Source organism: Dromiciops gliroides, chromosome 6 (genome assembly GCF_019393635.1).
Source record: "Dromiciops gliroides isolate mDroGli1 chromosome 6, mDroGli1.pri, whole genome shotgun sequence".
NCBI classification, from domain to species: domain Eukaryota; kingdom Metazoa; phylum Chordata; class Mammalia; order Microbiotheria; family Microbiotheriidae; genus Dromiciops; species Dromiciops gliroides.
This window is the reverse complement of record NC_057866.1, coordinates 242,832,032-242,854,259: the sequence shown is the minus strand read 5'-3', so window position 1 is coordinate 242,854,259 and position 22,228 is coordinate 242,832,032. Positions and strand designations below refer to the sequence as shown.

At 41.5% G+C, this 22,228-nt stretch overlaps 2 protein-coding genes across 6 annotated transcripts in view; one reads left to right on the top strand and one right to left on the bottom strand.

Annotated features, from left to right (window-relative positions):
• The window catches only part of TSPAN5 (tetraspanin 5), a 219,703-nt gene extending 213,207 nt beyond the window's left edge, over nt 1-6,496 (top strand). For both annotated transcript variants that reach the window (XM_043971231.1, XM_043971230.1), the window contains one exon: nt 4,200-6,496. In XM_043971231.1, coding sequence (XP_043827166.1) covers nt 4,200-4,265 — 66 coding nt within the window. In that variant the 3' untranslated portion in view covers nt 4,266-6,496. The remainder of the gene's footprint in view (nt 1-4,199) is intronic.
• Nucleotides 6,497-18,109: 11,613 nt separating this feature from the next.
• The window catches only part of RAP1GDS1 (Rap1 GTPase-GDP dissociation stimulator 1), a 214,137-nt gene continuing 210,018 nt past the window's right edge, over nt 18,110-22,228 (bottom strand). For all 4 annotated transcript variants that reach the window (XM_043972756.1, XM_043972753.1, XM_043972754.1 and 1 more), the window contains one exon: nt 18,110-18,820. In XM_043972756.1, the coding sequence (XP_043828691.1) occupies nt 18,693-18,820 (128 nt within the window). In that variant the 3' untranslated portion in view covers nt 18,110-18,692. The remainder of the gene's footprint in view (nt 18,821-22,228) is intronic.

Genomic DNA, 22,228 nt, shown 5'->3' with positions numbered 1-22,228 from the left:
GTCCAGATATACAACTCTTCAGGACCATCTACATTTAGATGATTGTTTGGGGAGATAGGAAGTTAAGTGACTTGCCTATGAGTGCCAGAGGCAAGATTTGAACCTAGGTCTTCTGACAAGACTCCATCTTTATAACTCCTTTGCAACAATGTTACAAGAGAAGCTTTCCATCCAAAGCTAGCAAGAGATTGTTCATCTAATCATTTCTGATTTTATTCTTTTAAACTAGAGGCAGGAGGTCTAGGGAAGCAGTTGGAGGATGTTAATTTTTATATGATTTAACTCTTTTTTAGAAGACATTGCTTTATCTTACTACTTACTTCCAGTGCTGGTATTTTATAAACCTAGGTCTGCCCTGATTTAAGAAAGCTCAATGGAATGAAAATCCAGATAAATAGACCCATCAGGTGGACAATTATTCATATTAAACATGGGATTTATAAAATGATTCCCAGTAGGGTTGCTGTAAGCAGGAAACTGTCCTATTAAAATGCAATTCAGTTTACATATCTTTTAGGAAAACCTCTTTTGTGTAGAGCAAGGTAAACTAGAACATATTCCTTCCCCTGACAATTCAATCTTTTTTGGGGGGACATATCTTCAATAAACAGGATTAGATACCCCAACTTTGAGATCCTTAGAGGAAGGGGGGAAAAAGAGAATAGAAAGATAAATGCTACCTCATTTAAAGATTAGTGGCAAACCTGGGTGCTGAGAAAATTTGTACTGAGAAAGTACAAATACTTTGTTTATTATGTTATTTTGTACTCAATATTTTGTGCAGTGATTTGGTTCACTTCAATTCAAGAAGCATGTTTCAGGTGCTTACTATGTGTCAGGCATTTTACCAAACACTAGGGATACTAAGGCAAAACCTAAATAAGTCCAGCCCAAAAGGAGCTTGCATTCAACTGGAGGGAAACATGAGACTTTACAGCTAGCTCATTTGATCCATACAACAACCCTGGGAGGTAGGTGTGATTATTATCTTCATTTTATAGATAAGGAAACTGAGGCAGACAGAAACTGAGTGACTTGTCCAGGGTCACACAGTGAAGAAGTGTCTGGGGACAAATTTGAATTCAGGTCTTTCTGATTCTAGGTGTAGATCCATTGTGCTATCTTCCTGCTTCATATCAGAAATCAGGACAGGTCCCTTATAAGAGAGCACTTGAGCTAAGCCTTGAGGGGCTGTAGTCAAGAGGGCGGGTGTGAGGGGGCAAAACTTAGGTGAAGGCACAGATAGGAAGCAAGTAGGCCAGTAGACAAAAGCATGGAGGGGGTGGAGGGCATAGAGATAGAGATAGAGACAGAGATATAGATAGATATCTATAGATATATCTATATAGAGAGAGAGATGGATGGATGGATACATTGATTGATTGGATGGATGGATGGATGGATGGATGGATGGATGGATGGATGGATGGATGGATGGATGGATGGATGGATGGATGGATGGATGGATGGATGGATGGATGTGTAACCAGCTTAGTTTGGAACCAGACAATATAGGGCCTTCCATGCCAAATAACAGAATTTATATTTTATCCTGGATACAAGAGGAACTTCTTGTGCAAGAGAGTGAGTAATTAGACCTATGCTGTAAAAATATACATTTGACAGCTGTGTAGGAAAACTGTTGAGAGAATGGAGAGACTGGAGACAGGGTGACCAGTTAGGAAGCTATTGGGACAGTCCATTGGAACAGCCCATTCATTATGGGTACCTAAATTAGGATAGTTGTGATGTGAGTGGGAAGAAGGGCCTATATTCAAGACAAGTTGGGAAGAATCAGCAAGACTTAGCATCTGGTTGGAGTGAATAAGATGAAGAGTTGATAAAGAATATTCTTAGAGTCTTGTATATGTTCTACCTTTTCAAGTAGATCATAACTTCCTTTGACAGCAGGGACTTGTTATGCCTGGGCAGAATCTTTCATAGTCCAGGGTCACTAATCCCAATAAGGCATTGGAAGAGGACTTTAGTGGAAGCTTTAAGGATGGGCCTAATGATGATTGTCTGTTGTCCTTGGATCAGCCTGAATTTTGTGACTTTTTTCACCTGGTTGGTGGAAGAGTGAATCATATCTGGGACACAAGAATTATAGATCCTTGGAATATTGAAATGTCCCCCTCACCCCCCCACTCCTGTCTCCCTCCATCAGCTCCTGGTCCATCAGAAGTCTTGATACAGTGTATATGAGATGTTGATGGATTCACTACAAGCCTTTCCCAAGTTGGAGAGTTAAGTCTGCTTTGGATATTACTTAGTCATATTTGCTGAATAACTTAAAACATATAAAAAGTGCCAAGGGAATCCTAATTAGAAATGATAAATTTTGGCATACACTGCAGTAAAAAAGCATATTCACCAAATAATCCTCAAGCTTCATGTATAAATTAATTGGAAGCCATAGAGCAATGCTTAGAGAAGTGACAATAGAGGTATGATCTGCAAGTTTCCCTGGTTTGCTATAATTACTACCTATATAGATGATGAAAATGTTCCTAATCATGGTATAGCTAATCGGGTACATTCGATTTTTGTTTGGTATTAATGTTAAAATTACCCTTTTTTAAAATTGTAAGCTTAACACACATTTCAATGTACTATAGGCTTTAAAAATTATTTTAACAGAATAATGAAACAGCTCTATTCATTTGTATCCCCCTTCTGTATTTTTTTTGGGTACTGTACATTTTAAGAAAATGGTTTATTAATGATTTTTGGTCCTGTTTATCACTACTCCCTGTGTCCCTATACCTGCCATCACTACCCCCTCCTTGCTCCCATAGAAGCCCTCCCTTATAACAAATGCTTAGAGTTCAATAAAACAGATCAACACACTGGCCAAGTTTGAAAATGCATCATTCTGAATTGCTGTTCAGTTATCTTTCAAGGTGTGAGGTATGTTTGGTGATCTGTCATTGGAAGTCATTTATTGCTGCTCTGATGACAGTTCTGAGGTCTTTCTAAGTTGTCTTCCTTCATATTATTGGCATCGTCATGCAAATTATTCTTCTTTTCTTGCTTTTTTTCCATCTGTACCAGTTTGTTTATCTTTTTCATGCATTTTTCTGAATCCCTTATTCCTCTTTTCTTATGTTGTAATAATATTCTATTACATTCCTGTATCACAATTTGTTCAGTGGTTATTCCCTTCCTTCCTTCCTTCCTCCCTTCCTTCCCCCATCCTTCCCTTTTTCCTTTCTTCCCTCCATTCTTCTCTCCTTCCTTCCATCCATCCTTCTTTCCTTTCTCCTTCCCTCCCTCCCTTCCAGGGTCACACACTTTGTAAGTGGCAGAGCTGAGATTAGCCCAAGTCTTCAGACTGCAAGTCCAGGGATAGAAGTAGTTGGACAGGAGGATGTATATAATCAGACAAGTTAAATTTTACCTGCAAACAGACTTAACGGACTGAGTAAATTTACCATGTCTAATGCACAACAATTTGGGTATTTTTTTTTTGCTTTGAGTTAAAAATCTTCCCAAAATAACCAATGTATATTTTAATTCTGCATATTTAGTCAAAATGAATTAATTAAAATTTGAGCCCATTTTCAAAGAACCAGTATTAATGTGAGCTATTTAGTATAATTTTCTACAACTTCATTAAAGTAAGACATTTCTTAGTTTAAAAGATTCTTGGAGGGGCGGCTAGATGGCACAGTGGATAAAGCACTGGCCCTGGATTCAGGAGTACCTGAGTTCAAATCTGGCCTCAGACACTTGACACTTACTAGCTGTGTGACCCTGGGCAAGTCACTTAACCCCCATTGCCCCACAAAAACAAAACAAAAAAGATTCTTGGAACATGGAAGCACCACCCCCCCCCCAGAAAAAAAGAAAAAAAAAACTAACAAATATTCATTGTCAAATAAAATAAATTCTCACCTGAGCTGTGTCCAAGAACAAGTGTCTTGTTCTGCATATTTATTCCATCACCCCTCTGTCTGGGGATGGGGGTAGTGTTTTACACCACTGGTCTGATGGCTTTGCTTTTTCCTTCTTGGGAGCTTAAAGCTAATACAGGGAGTTCCTGTCTCTAAACCTAGTCATGATAGAGCTCTACTTTTCTTGACCTGAATGTGAGAGATTTTCCTTTTAAGATGAGTTTTAAGCAAAAAGAAATGAAGAAAAACCCCAGGAAACCCAACCCCTTCCTCTGATGCTTTTGCTCTTTCTTCTTTTTCCAGATTTTTGGAATATGCCTAGCCCAGAATTTGGTTAGTGACATTGAAGCTGTCAGGGCCAGCTGGTAGAACTGCTGAATGAACTGACCACTGTAAGACACTGGACTCCTGAGACCCTTCCCTGACTCCAGTCTGCTATGCTGATGCCAAGCGCCCAATATCACTGACGATGCTTGCAGTCTGCAGTCCTAAAGGCTGGTATTGCCATGAAATTGCTTCTGTGGGGGTGAACCTAGGGAGGGTTATTAGGACCTGCTGCTGCTCACTGACAGATTTCAATTTTTTTAAAAATGACCCGTTTGAAAGCTGGTGAACCGTGCATCTACTGTAGCCGTGGTTTGTGAACAGTTAGTTGGACACTTACCAACAAGAAAACTCCAACAGATGTGCGTAAATGGAAACAGAATCACATTGCGATCTGTGGAAAATGCTGGTTTGTCTCTTCTCTCCTTGTGTTATCTGAGGGCTGTCAGAGGTGGCGGAAGGTGTCTTTATCATACCCAGGAGGGACAGTCATTTTGTGCACAGATGAAAGGAACTGCAATCTTTTCTAAAATGACAAGGGACATTTTTTTTTTCATCTCCACTGTACATGTTAGGAACCTCTAAGAACCAAGAAGAAACCAAGAAGAAAATGACTTGGGTCTTTTAAGTGTCTTGCTCCAGAATTGGTGAACGGACTCCTTAAATAACTCATGAGAAGCATCACCTTCTGTTCCAGGCCCTTCCCCTTTTGCCAGGGAAGGGAATCAATATGACATCTGCACTGAGCCAGTGAGTTGGAAGACTTCAGGGTGCCGTATCTTAGCCGAGCAATCTTCCTAAGCAAGCATGGGGTTGATTTCAAATGGAAATAGGAGAAGAAATTGTATTAAATGAAATAGTGTTACCTAATGTTGCTGCCACCCCCCAAAAAAATAAGTTGCTGTATTCTCTGGAAACTTCTGGAATACTCTTTATTTGGGGTTTAGGGGACTAAGGCTTTGATACAATTCTTTTAAATTTTCCTTTAAAACATCTTTTTCAGCTGAAACTTTGACTTCTCTTTTTTAATGATTCTTACCTGCATGAATTGTGACTTGAGATCCACCAGCCATTACTCCCACTCCTAATGTCCCAACACTCCCAGAAATATTCCAAACTGTAATTTGGTCAGAGCTGACCCATTTCTTTTTTTACTGCATGGCTGTGGGAAGTTCTGGCTCATTCCCCCCATCCTCAAAGTGAAGGGATCAGCCTTGACACACGAAATGCTTCCAGGAACTCAGCCACACTGTCTCTGGGGTCTTTTCTCATGACCCCTCCCCCTCTCCACTCCTTCCTTCCTTCTTTCCTTCCTTTCCCCAAATGGAATTAAATGCCAACGGGAAGCAGCCCCAATAGGCTCAAAAGACTTGTTTTCTTTTTTTCTAATGAAAAGAAAGAAATTGTGTGTGTGTGTCTGTCTGTGTCTGTGTGTGGTCTCCAGTTACCTCCGTCCTCTTCCAGGAGACTTAACGGCTAGAATGTTAATGAAGCACAAGTGTCAGGAGCCAGGCCTGCTGTCTTAAGTCCACAGGAAGGGCCCTATGACACTGCCTTGGTGCTGCCAACCCAACATGCCCCAGTGCCAGTAAGAAGGCCAGAGAAAGCCTCCAGGCTTTCATTCACCAGTTCCTTGTGTAAGTGTCTATCAGGGCATTTTCCCCCTGGGCAGCAGGGATGCTACCGGTGCCAGGGACCTCTCCTATAGCATGCTGTCATTCCAGATTGCCATTTGGCTGGTGCGCTTTGGCTAGAGATTGAGCTTGGGTTTTTCCATTTTGGCCCCCCCCCCCCCCCCCCCCGTCCCAGCCCTAGGAATGATCAATTTTTGAAATGCTCATAAAAAGGAGAAAATGCTCCATCCACAACCTTCTTCTAAATAGTAATCTATTCCATATTTTGGGCGTGTGTATGGGTGTGCATGTGTGTGTGTGTGTCTATCCGTACTTGTATAGTTAGATAGAAAGGTTCATTCCATGTCCTAGTAATATAGTCCATCTCCAGCCCCCAAATTATAATTGAGTCACATCATCCCCTGGCGGTGAAGACTTGAGTCTACCAAGTTGCACTTTTGCCTTTATTCCATTAATTACCTCATGAACTCCATTTTATCTTTAGACTCATTTTCAGGCACCATCCCTCCCCTTCAGCGAATGCAGCAAAAAACCAACAGCAAGTCCACGTGAGCTTCATTTTTTTAATCACCCATCATTTTTTACACTCGGAAAGTGTTTGTAATAAAGATCGTCCTTAATAAACCTGGTTCCACCTTTTCACAGTGTTATGTTTTTCTTCATCTTCCCTTTATGAAGCTGAGGTGATTCCCCAATTCACTTTCCCTAAGGGTGGGGTAGAGGAGGAGACAAGACCCCTTCTCAGCTGTCGTTGTTGTGACTTCCCTGGGAGCCTGGGCATTCATAATAGGGGGGCACTCTAGGACTCCATATAATTGCACATATCCCATGGTTGCCTGCAGGGACTCTCTTTCACGGAAGCTGGAAAAGGAGTAATTGAAACTATTCAAAGAGTTTTGCGCTTATTTTCTTGAGAGTTTAAAGTATTTTCTTGGGCTCATCCTTTTACTGTTTTGAACATCCCGATTAAATTAGTCTTTCTTCCTCGCGCTGGTCCATAGTGCTAAGTGATCCAGCCCTCACATAAGATGGGATGATTAATCCCCCTTCCCTTTCTCTATCATTCTGTGCCATGGTTAGATTCTTTATGCCTACTGTTAATTAATAATTATTCTTGATAGATCTGGAGAGGCAGTGTGATTTAGTGGATAGAGAGCTGGCCTCCAACCCCGGAAGACTTGGGTTCAATCCCGACCTTGACCTCAGTGGGCAAGTGATTTAATACTCTAAGCTACTCTCTTAAGATTGAAAGGTGATGACCTGTATTTATAAAAGAATTGTGCTCGTGGAAAACTAGTCCCTATGCCTATTTATAACTCTACCACCTTTTTTCCTCTTCTTGCAGATTTTAATAATGCTTTCCCAAGAAAGTTCTGAGATGTAGGTCAGTTGACCTTTTCTCATTATGCAAAATACTTGCATTAGCTGGGGGATGGGATGGAAATATTATAGGAGTGAGTTTACTCTTGGCCATCTTATGTAGCTCAGACCATTTGCAGCCACAGTGAATAGAAGTCTGTGACCAGAGACAATGGAAATACTGAATACTGGTGACCTAAAAAGGTCCCTTCCAGCTGTTTTTGGATTTCATTTTGAGGAACTCTTCTCTAGGGAAATCCTGTGTAGACTTCCAAAGAAGACCCCGGGCACTTTTCCATGAAAACTGGTCAGTTGAATTTCATTTCTGGCACCCTCAATGGGGGTGGTGGTGGTATTTGTTTTCAAGCCTTTTCTTTCTCTGCTGGTGGGAAGCCAAGCACTTTGAGCCACATGGGAAGTACTGTGTGTTGGTTTTTCTGTGGGGGAAAATCCATACAGAGTGTACAGGTAACAACAGATGAGGCAGTTGGGTCCTGGAAGATGGAAAGTACTTTAGATTAATGGTGATAGGCAGGCAATAGAGTCCTCCCAATCAATAACCATTTTCTAGCTGCCTATACCTCTCTCCCCTTTTTGTTAGATTTTCTTGTTTGATGTTCCAATAAGACCTTTAGAAAGCCTGATTTAAGGAGTTCAGAAAATTAAAAATCACTTAAAGACATTTTGTTGCATTAGTTCCCTTATTGTAGTTTCTCCTCTGATATGATAATGCTTTTTTTTTTTTGGTTACTGCTTGTTTAGTATTAGGTGTTTTATGGAAGAAGGCCTTCCTAAGTCAGTACATGATGAGCTGAATGCCCCAGACAAGCCACACTCCTCAGAGAACCAACACCATCCATTGTTGCCTACATTTCCTGGATCTGGCCATTAAAGTGAATCAGAAGGAAGGGCAGGCTAGACCAAGATTTCTCCCCCACATCAAATAAAATGAGAGCTCACTGCTTCCTGCTCTTCCTCCATCTATGTCCTGCGGAGGCACAGAATTTTTTTCCCCTCCCCAATCTGGGAATAGGATGGGGTCCTTTTTAAGCACTGGAATGAGGAATGCTTTACTGCCCTGCCCTCTAGTGTCCACAGTGGAGAATTACATGTAACTGAACTAAAAAGACATCACAGAGAAGTGAAAATAATCCAGTTCCCTTCAAAGTTCCAAAGGGACACGGTACTTTGGGGGGGTGGGGGAGGGGTTGGGTTTGAGGACTTCACCTCCTGGAGTTTTGGTAAGCACTACATTGTATGGGAAAGGGGGCATAGGTTTTGTTTGGGAGAATCTCTTGGCCACAACGCAGATCTGGGCTTCCGGCGTATGTTGCTTTTTTTTTTTTTCGTAATGTTGAAATTAAGATAGCTAATACTTCTTGTTATTAAAAGATCTGGAGAAAGTATCAGCTCTTTCATTGGGTCTTTTGACCTTGCTGTGCCTACACCTGCTGCTGCTGGGACTTGTATATTCCTCAAAGGGCTGACCCAACCTCCCCTCCCTTTGCTCTCCAATACCCTAAGTAGTCATTCTGTTAGCTAACTGGTTGCACCTTATGGAGGTGGTTAAGACTGCTTGTAGACATTTGAGTCAAGAGTTTGGGATCAGAGACTAGCTGTGCAACCCTGGACAAATCACTTTATCTCTCTGACTCCTACCCCCAGTGTGGTGAGGAAAGGACTCTCTCAGCCTCCAAGTGCAGTGTCCATTTGATTGGTTACCTATCGGCTTCTGATGTTTCTGAAGGAAAGGCAAAAAGATGTATCTGCTTACCCAGAGGGTGAATCCTCCCCAGTCAAAACACACACACACACACACACACACACACACACACACACACACACACACACACACACACACACAGTTTAGTTGGGATTGGTGAAGCAGCCTTAGAGGAAATTTGTGGAAGGGGTTGAATGTGCTACATTAATGCAGATTTTCATCTGGCTCCCTTTACCAACCCATACTTCTAGAAGGGTGGTGAGATATGCCCTCCGTCTCCATTTGTAATTTGACTTTTTAAATGCATTTTATTAACCATTTTTTGTTTTGCCATCACCTACAAGATTCCCTTCCCCCTCTGATAGTCATCCCTTCTAATGAAGAATAAAAATGAGGGGGGAAAGAACAATCTAGCAAGTCTAACCCACACGCCAAGAATGTTGTCCATTTTATGTAGTGCTCTTCACCCGGAGTCCCCCCCCCCCCACACACAGCATGCAGTTGGAAAAAAGAAAACACAACATTGTTTTGTATCCTGGTACAAGATCTCATCATATCTTTTCCAGGTCTTGCTGAAATAGCTTCCTAATTGGTGTCCTTAAACTGAGTGTCTTTCCTCTCTGATACAACCTTTCTATAACTGGCAAAATACATTTATTCAGGCACAGGTTTGACTGAATCACTCTCCTGTTCACAAGCCTTCTGTGACCATGGGATTTCCTGGCATTTAAAGTCCTCCCCAGCCTGCCACCAACCTGCCTTTTCAATCTCACTTCCCATTGTTGCCCTTTACAAACTCTTCCTTGTAGCGATGACTTGCAGTTCCCCAATATGGTCCTTCTGTAGCCTATGTCTGAATTCTTAGAGTTTGTCCCCTCGGTCCACAAGACACTCCAACTACATTTCCACCTGTTGAAATACTAACCTCTCAAGGTCCAGCTCAGGTGCTACTTCCTTGATCTCAGAAACATCTCTCTTTTCTTCCTCCCTCCTTTCCTTTCCTTCCCTTCTCTTTCCTTCCTTTTCCTTCCTTCCCTTTCCTTCCTTCCTTCCTTCCTTCCTTCCTTCCTTCCTTCCTTCCTTCCTTCCTTCCTTCCTTCCTTCCTTCCTAACTTCCTTCCTTCCTAACTTCCTTCCTTCCTAACTTCCTTCCTAACTTCCTTCCTAACTTCCTTCCTTCCTTCCTTCCTTCCTTCCTTCCTTCCTTCCTTCCTAACTTCCTTCCTTCCTAACTTCCTTCCTTCCTAACTTCCTTCTTTCCTTCCTAACCTCCTTCCCTCCCTTCCTCCCTCCTTCCCTTCCCTTCCCTTCCCTTCCCTTCCCTTCCCTTCCCTTCCCTTCCCTTCCCTTCCCTTCCCTTCCCTTCCCTTCCCTTCCCTTCCCTTCCCTTCCCTTCCCCTCCTTCCCTCCCTCCCTTCCTTTTTCTTTTTTTAAAACAGAACTTTGAATGAATCTCTTATCCCATTCTTTTGTCTCATACATACCTGTCCATAAGTCTTCTCCTTCCTATTAGACTACAAACTTGGAGGGCAGGGCCTATGTCCTCTTGGCTTTTGTATACCCAAAAATGTGTGTTGAATGCATTTGAATATGTTAAATATGTCCTCTGAATGTGGCTTCAAAAATTGAAGTTGCAGAATGGACTGTGAAAACAAGAAGGCTGTTGGGTACTGTTAAAAGTGGATTGCATGTCATTGGAGCACGTACCTGGTATCTTGGGAAGTTTACCAGTTGGCTGTCTTCCATGGAAGGCAGTAAAAGTGGTGGGAGGGCTTATGACAGACATAGCCCAGTGGAATAATTAGATTAATATGTGGTTTTATGTCCTCTGATTTAAATGGGTGGAATGGAAACTTTACAATAGAGAAGGCCATGTTCACACTGCTTCTTACTATTCATTTTAAATGATGAAAAAATGATCTTGCCATCTGTGAGACTGTTTAATGGGTAACTTTCTAAGGAATGTTTTATTAAATTCATGATGGAAATCATTTGAAGAGTTGTGCAGTATTCTGTATTCACTTGAAGTAAATAATTTTATATGCAATTTGTTAGCAACTGAAAATTTTATCAATAAAATGGTCAAATATTCTCATGGTGAATGCTTTCTTTTGTACAGTGATCTGATGCATCTTGTGCCCAACACCATGCTAGGTGCTGTGAAGCATAGAGAAGAAAGCTACAATTTGGTCCTTGCCCTCAAAGAGCTTACATATTTCAGTCAAAGAAATAAAATAGACACACATGAAACAAACAATGGAGAAAATTAGAGAACAGCTCTCCAATGATACCATTTAGATTCAAGTTCAAAGAAGGGAGAGAGATGGGTGGGGGCTGGAGGAATCCAGGAAGGATTCATAGAGGAGGTGGGTGTGAATTGGGCTTTATAAGATATTACCTGGCAGAAGGAAAGAAGACATTTGTCGGAAAGGGGACAGGGTGTGGGGGGGAAGGTAGGGGAGAAAAGAATACAGACTGAAGAAAAGCACAGAAGAGGGAATTTGGAGAGGATGAGGAAAAGGCCAGCCAGCCTGCAGCTGAGGGAAGTATGGAGAGTTAAAGTATGATTATAGAAAGGTGTTCCAATTAGTGTGGAAGAAGGAAAGATAGTAGTTTTGAAAGTATGGCAATGATAGGGCAAAGGCAATGAATCTAATAGTCCTGATATCCTACTACTCTCAGGGTATTTTTAATTTATTAGAAATATTTGTCTAAATTGAGCATACAGAAGCAGATTAACATTGTGACTTCTCTCCCTTAATTAAGGTAATAATTTAGAAATCTGCCACAAGCTGTCACCAAGAAAGTCTGTTACAAAGAACAATTTTACACACCAGCAAACCAACAACTTCAGACTTAATGAAGCTGCACAAAAGATATTGTCTCCATTTCCATGTAGCTCTTCTTGGGTCAGATTCTTGGACAGCAAACATGAACAGTTCTGTTTGGCATTATTCAAAATTGAGCAAGTGTCTCTCTTGGTCCCAGTCTGCCTCCTCTTAAAATAGGGGAGGGAGGGAACGAACGATCAGTGAAGTCCCTACCAACTCTAAATTTCATCATACAATTAAAATTTGTCTAGTGCTTTAAATCCTTTTTTAAAATAGTGTTTTTCTGATTACATGTAAAGACAATTTTCAATATTCATTTTTTGAAATATTTTGAGTTCCAAATTTTTCTTCCTCTTTCCCTCTCCTCCCCCTTTTCCAAGACAGCAAGCAAATCTGATATAGGTTATACATGTGCAATCATGTACAACATGTTTCCACATTAGGTTGTGAAAGAAACAGAACAAAAGGAAAAATCATGAAAAAATATAATGTGAAAATAGTATGCCCCTATCTGCATTCGCTCTTTCTGGATGTGGAGAACATTTTCCATCATGAATCTTTTGGAATTGTTTTGGATCCTTGTATTGCTTGAGAAGAGCTGTCTATCAATGTTGATCATCACGGTGCTTTAAATCTTACAAAAACCCTGGAAGGTAAGGAATTATTGATTCCATTTTATAAATAAGGAAATAGAGCCCAGAACTTCACCCAGGTTGTGTTGTTAGGGCTGGGACTCAAACCCAGGTGTTCTATCTTCAGAATTACTGCTCTGTCCACTACGCCAAATTGTATAGGAACATAATTGCTTCCTCAGACCAATGTCACCACTACTTTATTTGGCAGGGATGTCACCTGCTATGTTTCACAAAAAGAAAGGGAAGCATTTTGATGCGACTTTGATTTTGTGATATTATTTCTTGCTGTTACTTTAAGGGATCTACCAGGCTTGTTTCTGAGAAATCTCTAGTTTTATTGGCTCTATTTGCATTTATTATTTATCTTTAGATCTCTAATCTAGATGGCTATAAAAACATGCTCTAAGGTTTAAGGCTGGAAAGGGAAATAGAAGACCCAGGATCCTCAACTTCTCTTCTTGTCATCTGTGTGTGATGATGTCATAGAACTTCTATGGTCAGTCCCAGAGGGGCAGAAATGGGAGTAGTGGTTGGAGATTGCAAAGAAGGAAATTTAGCCCTGATGTCACAACTTGGAGAGGTCAGAAGTGAAATGGGCTGTGGGGGAAAGGGTAAGTTCCTCTCCACTAGAAATCTCGAAGGAAAGGCTCGATGCCTAGGTGTGTTCTAGAAAAAATTCTTGTCTGGGGATGGATTAGGTAGGATGCCCTCCAAGGTTCCTTCTCTCTTGAGGTTCTAGAATTCAGAAGGAGAAAATCTTTAGGGTCAGATGGTTGGGACCAGTATTTCAGCATCCCAGTTTAATGGGAGGACTAGCCCCTTGGAGGTTGTAGAGCAGCTAGGTGGTGGGGTGGAGAGTCTGGACTTGAAGTAGGGATAATCAGAGTTCAAATCCTATCCCAGACATGAAATTGTTTGATCCTGGATGAGTAGTTATTTAGCCTCTCCCAGATTTACTTTCCTCATCTATACATACAATTACCCACTGCAGAGGGCTGTTGTGAGAATCAAACAAGAGAAAGTGTCTAAAGTGCTACAGCAGTGTCTAGAAACACCAGCTACTCTTATTGCTATCTGGCTCTGCTGTCATAGAAGCAGGGACAATTAGAGATGACACGGATGGATCTTAGGCACCACCTTGTGTAGCTTCCTTGATTATAGAAAAGGAAACTGAGGCTCAGGGAGGTTCCATACCCAGTAGGTCTCAGAGCTGATTCTATAACCCAAGTCTTCTGACCAGTGTTCTTTCCTGTATTCTATAGGTAGAAGTGGTTGGGCAGGGAGATACTGTATAAAGGAAGCATGTACAATCAATCAAGTTAAATTCCTCCTGTTAAGTAGTTGTCTGAGCTAATTTATCATGGCTAATGAACAACAGTCTGTTTGGGGGGTTTTTTTGGTCTTGGAGCTAAAATTTCTCTAAAGTAAGATAATTAAGAATAATTTAATTCTATTATCTTTAGTAAATGTATACCTATTTTTAATCAATTAATTTATTCTGATTTAATTATTTTCTGTTGATTCTTAGTAAATGTGTACCTTTTAAATTCTTTTTTAAAGAAGTTAAGTGAATAAATGAGGTTTTTAAAGAGGTTAAGTGAATAAATAAATTTGAACTCAGGTCTTCTTGACTCCAGGGCCGGTGCTCTATCCACTGTGCCACCTAGCTACCCCAATGTATACCTATTTTCAAAGAAGTGCCCATGGGAATGTAGATTATCCAATGAATCTGCCAAAATATACTGTTGTTAATGTAAAAAATGCCTTAATTCAAGAGATTCTTGGAACACAGAACCAGCATGGTGCAATGGAAAGAGCACTGGCTCTAGGCAGAGGATCTAGGTTCAGATTCTGCTTCTGACACAATTTGTGTGACCTTTGGCAAGTCAATTATCATCCCCAGGCTTCTTTCCTCATCTGTAAAAAGAGGCTTGGACCAGATGACACCCAAGGTTCTTTTTGGTATTAAACACGATGGAAATCCAATCGTCACAAGTGAGGGTGGTTAGGAATGTTTAAAGCTGTGTCCAATCTCTTGATTGAAAATGATATATTGGGGCAGTTGGTGGCACAGTGGATAGAGCACTGGCCCTGGATTCAGGAGGACCTGAGTTCAAATCTGGCCTTACTAGTCCTGTGACCCTGGGCAAGTCACTTAACCCTCACTGCCCCACCAAAAGAAAAAACAAAGAAAATGACATATTTTTTGTGATTACAAAGTTAGCCTTACGAGAGGACTCAATATACTTTGTTTTTTTATTTGTACAATGATGGCACTGAACTAGCCAACCTCAGAGATGCATGTCAGCTCTAGGTCTGTGATTGTAGGGTTGAAACCAGATGACCTAAGGCATCTACACAAGCAATTTGCACAAGGGATAGTGGTCCCTTTTGAAGGATAGGTTTCAATTTTCAGTCCAGCGTGCTCTTAAATTTGCAAAAGCTGCTCATTTTGGGGGATGACAGATAACATTTTAGCTTATTAATACCTCAAAAAAATAAGCTTTGAATTTCACAGAATGGTGGGCAGCATCTAATAGTAGTTTTAGATTAGAGTCGAGTCTAGAAACTAGGGAATGAGATTGTGTATAACACAGCTAGGAACTTTTTAGGATGGTATATACTATATGTGTGTGTGTGTGTGTGTGTGTGTGTGTGTGTGTACACACACTTGTGTGTAGGCACGTATCCAACATAGTGAGGGTTCCTTCAACATTTGCTGGTACTTTCAAGACAGCACAGTCTAACGAAAAGAACCCACAGGATGAGTTCACTTTTGGCTCAAATACAGGGGAACTGGATAAGGTATTTAATGTAATGGATACAGTGATGGACTTGAGTTGAGACTTGGGTTAAAATCCCACCTCTAACATTGATTAGCTTTGTGACTGTGGACAAATCATTTAAACTCCCTTCAGTGTGAGATTCCTTAAGTGTAAAGTAAGGGGGCTGACTGGAGTAGACAACTTTGAAGGTACTTTCTAGTTTTAAATCTACAGTCTTATGATTTTTTTGTCTCAGTTGCCCCAGACGCAGAGGATGAGATCTGCCACTTGTTCATCTAAAATGTTGTTGGTGTAGTGAAGCTGGGCTTTAAGTTACTTATGGGGGAATAAATCCAAAGTATGATTTCATCTAAACTTGGATAGGTGTTGCAAGATGGCACCAGAATTGACCCTCAGATTGAAATAAAATACTTTTAGAGTTCTATGACTTTTGAGTGTGGAATGGAAGGCTCCTATTTGGTCGTTTTCTCTGGGTACATCTGATTAATAATGAAAGGTAAATAATTATTTCTATTATTTTAGAATGATCACAACCAAAGTTATGTGCAACCATCATTGTAACTCCAGTTGACTTCTTTATTCCAGAAGCTCTGCTCTACTGTTCAGTTTCCTCAAGGTACCAAGCAAAATCTTTCCTCAAGAACTTTTTCTGTCACTGGTTCTAATGTTCCCATGTCTTTATACAAGCACCAGGTTGGGAGCATGGCTTACTGATATCTCCTTGGTTCCACTCACTGCCACTCTAAAGGTCACTCACCTTCTAAAGTAAAGGTCTCAGAGTAGGTGGTTGGCACAGTGGATAAAGTACTGGCTCTGGAGTCAGGAGGACCTGAGTTCAAATCCAGCCTCAGACCCTTAACACTTACTAGATGTGTGACCCTGGGCAAGTCACTTAGCCCCAATTGCCTCAAAAAAAAAAATAAAATGAAGATCTCTTTTAGGCCTGATGACAAGGTAGGCAGTCCCATGTTGTCCCCGCCCCAATGGTCATTGATTCAAACTACTTCGTAATTCCTGGGACTTGAGAACTTTTCATCAAGGCTAACAGTGCCATGGGGACCATGGGGAGGTGTCCTCTGATGTCCTTTCTAATTTGTGATTCCGTGATTCAAGGTAAAGGGAGGATAGCCCCTTTGAAGGACCGCTGGGGACTATTTGGGTATAGGTTGGACTGAATAGATTCTGAGGTTCTTCTGATTCAAATTCTCTGTTAGGGAGTGGGTACAAGGTGAGATTTCCGTCAAATGTTTTCCTCTGGACTCTGTTTTGGGGCTTTAGCTACTGTGCCCTTTCATCAAGATTAAGCATGTAACAACAACAAAAGGAACATATATTCCTGAAGTCTACTGAACTATGAGTTCCATCATTTCATCAATAAGATGGCATGATAGAGCAGCAAGTCCTGGAAGTCACAAAATCTGGGTTCAAGTCCGGCTCGCCAAATAGTTGCCATGTGAACTTGGGCAAATGATTCTTCTTTGAGCTTGTTTTCCTTCAGAAAGAAGGATAGAAGCATTTGTTAAGAGCCGGGGAACCGTGCTAAGCACTTCACAAGGATTATCTCATTTGATCCTCGCAACCACCCTAGTAAGTGTTATCATCCCCATTTTGTAGTCAAGGAAACCGAGGCAGACAGATGCTCGGTGAGCAGGGTCACCCAGCTAAGTGTCCGATGTCCCATTTGAACTCAGGTCTTCCTGATTGCAACTCTAGAATTCTAATTGTCCCAACAAATTAGGGCTAGATCTGATGACTTCTCATAACTCCTTGTTCTTACATAATTTGCTTTTATGACTCAGTGAAATTAGTAAAATTTAGAAGTAGCTTATGGTACGGATTTGGGTATGCAATAGAGAAGGCAGGGAGGGCCAATTTACTGAACGAATGTATCAAGTTATATTAACCTATTTTGATATCAGGTTTATTGATACATTATCAATAATAATTCATATGTTGATACGGCCAAGCTCTAAAGCAAAAATTCTTAACCAGGGGTCTGCAAACTTGGTTTTTAAATATTTCGATAACTTTTCAATGAATTACGTTTGTTTTAGAGTCAGAAGCCAAGGACTGTCCTGAAGTCATCCCAGAGAGAAGAAGAGTGTGTTGTCTCGCTTTCCTTGGCAGCCCATTCTGGGCTTTTCAACCACTTCTGGTGAAAGCTAATCCTCAAGTCAGGAGGGCAAAGGGATACCCCCTGGGTGGTTGTGAGTGATATCAAGGGTTCCAGAATCACCTGTTGGTGGTGGGGATGGAGTGTGAACAAGAGGACAGCAATCACTGGGGGTGCAGGTCCGTATCAAACCTGCATCCCTTCTTGCTACAGGGCTTGACAAAGGAGAAAAGTTGAGGAAACACTGATTACTGTATTGCTTCCAAAGCGAACTGTGGGCTGGCTATGGTGTTTTATTTCTTTCTCACAGCTGAACATGGTCCTCCCTCTTACCTAAGCCTTCCCTTGCTTAGTCTAGAGAAATCCAATCTTTACTCTTTTTTTTTTTTTTTAAAGGAGGCAATTAGGGTTAAGTGTCTGAGGCCGGATTTGAACTCAGGTACTCCTGACTCCAGGGCCGGTGCTCTTTCCACTGCACCACCTAGCTGCCCCCAATCTTTACTCTTAATCCTATTAAGTTCTGTTACAAGGGTACAGAGATGATTTGAGATTCTATGCACACAGGGATAACTAAGTGATTAAAAAATGGCCTAGGATGTTGTCATACACTAGAAATGTGTTCTCATCAGTTTCCTTGTGTGAAAAGAAGAGCCCCACTTCATGTCACTGTGAAAGCCATCCAGGTGTTGAGCATCAGGCCCCGGATGCCATGATCAGTTGGTGCAGCATGAATCCCGTGGGGGCCTTTGGCCAAGTTGGTGCCATTTGGAGATCCTGCATGGTTTAGAAAACAAGCCACAGGGTCAAGTGTAGTGCACTGGGATTTTATTTGTTAGCTCTAGGTACCATGACTTTGACATTAATAGGCAAGACCAGTGAATGAGCAGCAACACATTTCTTTTGTCATTGTGCTTCCAAAGAACCCAAAATGGAGCTATGTATTATTATTATTATTATTATTATTATTATTACTATTATTGTTATTTTCCCTATTTCATCCAATCTCACACACACTAGACCGGTCTCGCTGTACACTGGACTGTTTCTAATTTATCAGTAAATTCTTCGGCAGTTATGGGGGGCGAGGGGCTGTCATGTGGTACCACATGTATGTCATTAGAAGATCACAACATGCACATTCTACTGGTGGGACTCAAGCCACAAGAATACGAGGAGAAGGCTTATGGGCAGACACTGGTCCGGACGGGTTCACGTTCACACCAACTATGGGTTGAGAAACCTCATTGGGAAGGTACCGACAGCAGTTCTTCCATTGGTGTGGGAACATTACACGCATGCACGAGTGATACAGTGGAGGACATGGCAGGAGCTGCAGCTGGACGGAGGACACAGGTGAAGGATGGGGACGCTGGGCGGCGGGCGGGCCGTCCTCAGCTGTCCACAGTAAGCCTCTGCTCTGTGAGGGAGGCCTGCTGGGCGACGGTTTTGTTCTCGTGGCTGCGGAGCTTTGATACAACTTCTAGAAACGCCAGGCTCTGCACCTCCTTGTGAAGACTTTCTAGGAGAGAGAATGAGGAGGAATCAGAAATGCGTCTCTACAGATGCCCCCAGTAGTCTACAGCCTGTGATGGAGGGTGCCCCTTGGGTGCTCAGGTGATCATGCTGAACGAAAGCCAGCCCCTGAGGGCATCGCTCTGCACGCCCTGCCTTACTCAGCCGATCATTTCATGAGCTTTTGCGGTCCAAACCACCATCATCCGACACCTACTTCTGTTTTCCCAGGCTTCCTTCAAGTCTCCGCTAAAAACCCACCTTCTCCAGTAAGCCTTTCCCCTTTCATTTTAGTGCCTTCCCTCCTCCCTCCGTCGATCACAGTCTTTCCACTTGATCCTGTCTATGGCTTGTCCGCGAGCCCCTTAGACTGTGACCTCCTTGAGAGCAAGGACTGGCTTTGTGTCCCCGGAGTTTATTTAGCACATAGTAAGGGCTGACTGGTGACCTGGGTTGGATTTCAAGCGACAGAAGTCGAGCCCATGATCAAAGCCTGGTCGGCCCTGGCTGAGATAGTGCTCCACTGGGCTAGTGTTGAAAATTCAGGGCCACCTCCACATGACTGTGAGTCAACAGAGGGATCTGCAGTGACGGTGGTTGGTATCCAAATCCTTAGGATCCCAGGGCAGGGGGTCTTAGGGGTCGTAACATGTATTGTGTCACAGACCCTTTTTTCAGTCTGGTGAATGTCCCCTTCTCAGAAAAACTTTTTAAAATTGCTGAATAGTCCAAGGTTAGCGAAAATAAAGAAATACTCCCCCTTCCTTCCCATTCCAAGTTTATGAACCATAGGTGAAGACCCTCTGATCTAGCTCCACACCCTTTTAGGGATAAAAGCAGATACCAATAAAGGTAGTTAGCATGGATACGCTGCACTGGGAGTCAGGAAGACCTGCATTCAACTCCTGCCTAAGCGACTTACTGTGTGGCCCTGGACAACTCACTTAAATTCTCCCTGCCGGGGCAGCTAGGTGGCGCAGTGGCAAAGCACCGGCCCTGGATTCAGGAGTACCTGAGTTCGGATCCGGCTTCAGACACTTAACACTTACTAGCTGTGTGGCCCTGGGCAAGTCACTTAACCCCAATTGCCTCACTAAAAAAAAAAAAAAAAAAAAAAAAAAAAAATTCTCCCTGCCTCAGTTTCCTCATCTGCAAAAGGATAGTATTATCCTTTTAGTTAGTATTAACACCTACGTCACAGGGCTAGTGCAAGGACCAGATAAGAAGACATCTGTAAAGCGAAACTGAGCTGACAGGGGTTATTTTATTCAATCCTCATCACAGTGCTGTACAGCTCATGTTTTACAATTCAGAGCCAGGACATGCACACAAATCATTGAGTCCAAATCTGGAGCTCTTTTCACTGTAGCACAGGCTGCCTCCTCTCCAACCTAAGTAAAATGAACCGGAAGAGCCCTTTGGGCTCCCCAGCATTGATATGTGCATTGTGGTCCAATAAAGACCACACCCAGGGAAAGCCTGAGCAGAGGAGGGGGCCCTGCATTCTTGAAAGGTTATGCTGGCAAAATGCTGTCTCTGGCCAGCTCCCTATGAAGCCAAGGTGATTTTGAGTATGGTCTTGGTGGTTCCTGTTTGATATTTGAGGCCCAACCTCATGAAATAGAGAGTCTCTGGCAGTTTGGCTGCTAGGAGTTGAATTCTTTGGCGATAGTAACATAAGTAAGAGATACAATACAAAAGACAAGCCATCCTACCTGACTCCCTTTCACTTCTGCAATGATGGGGTTAGAGACAAACCATAAGGAATAGAGGCTGTTAAAAGTCATATATGGTTGGGGGCAGCTAGGTGGTACAGTGGATAAAGCACCAGCCCTGGATTCAGGAGGACCTGAGTTCAAATCCGGCCTCAGACACTTGACACTTACTAGCTGTGTGACCCTGGGCAAGTCACTTAATCCCCATTGCCCCACACTAAAACAAAACAAAACAAAATCATACAGTTGTACAACACGACTAATGCAGAAATATGTTTAATGTTATTTTATATATATATATATGTATACACATATACATACATATACATACACACATACATGTGTGTGTGTGTGTATATATATATATTATATATATATATATAAAAATAAATGCCTATATCAGATTGCCTGCTGTCTGGGGGAGGGAGAAAAATTTGAAATTTGATCTAAACAGATGTTGAAAACTAAAATAAATAAATAAAATTAAAAATAAAATAAATTTAAAAGGAAAAAAAAAAGTCATATGGATATGATTCCACTAGGAGTCATACACCCCAAGGAGGCTGCTGATCAGAAAGTCCCCACAGACACCAAAATATTTATAGAAGCACTTTTGTGGTAGCAAAGAATGAGAAACAAAGTAGATACCCATTGATTGGGGAATGGCTAAACAAATCGTGGTGCATTAATATAATGGAATATTACTGAGCTTTAAGAAGAGATGAATAGAGGGAACCATGTAAAGATTTGCATAATGTAGTGTAGAGTGAATTAAGCTGAGAAATCAATACATACCCGGACTACAACAATGTAAATTAAAAGAACTACAGAACAATAAAAAGGGAATGCTTTGAAAATACAAAGAAAAAGCCTGGCTCCAAGGAAATGATATCAACTCCACTCCTTTGCAGACCTCAAAGGTCCATGGACGTGATGTGGTACATTGCCCATATATTCAGACCTTTTTGATGTAGTGATCAGTCTGATGATTTTTTTTTCTCTTTTTCTTGAAAAGTTTTATTTGTCATATAGGATGGCTTTCTAGGAGAGGCAAGAGGGACTAATGGGAGGAAATTGTGGTGATATAACAACCAGATATCAATGAAAATACTTTCGAAAGAGAATCATACAGATTTTAGGGCATGTAAGAAACCCAAGTTATTGATCATCTAAAGGTAAGCACTCTGTCCAATGACATCAACCTGAGGCACTGAACCATAGCCAAAAAAATATTATTTCTAGAAATGGAATCCAAAGAAAGAAACAAACTTCAGTTGGATGGAAGTACAGAGCTCACAGGTTCTCCTCAAAAAGATCAAGGTTTTGTTGTGCACCCAAACACAACCACTAAAAAACTCCATTACATGCAATAGCTTCATGTGCGTATCTCATTAATGGTGCAGCATGAATCCCAAGAAGCCTTTTGCCAAGTTGCTGAGTCAGCTGTCTAAACCCATCAACTCATACCAGCTAAGATAAAATTTATAATAAACAAATAGAAACAACAGTAATGAGAAAAACTAGGATATATAATTAAGAGCTAAATTTGAATTAGACATGCTACTGAAAATAAAAAGAGAAATGTACAATAGAAACTACAATGATGTTCATTAAAATAATTTAATCCAAACATTAAACTAATGTGAATTACTTGCTACAACAAAGAGACCCAAAGACCCCAGAAAGCACCTTAGTCTGCA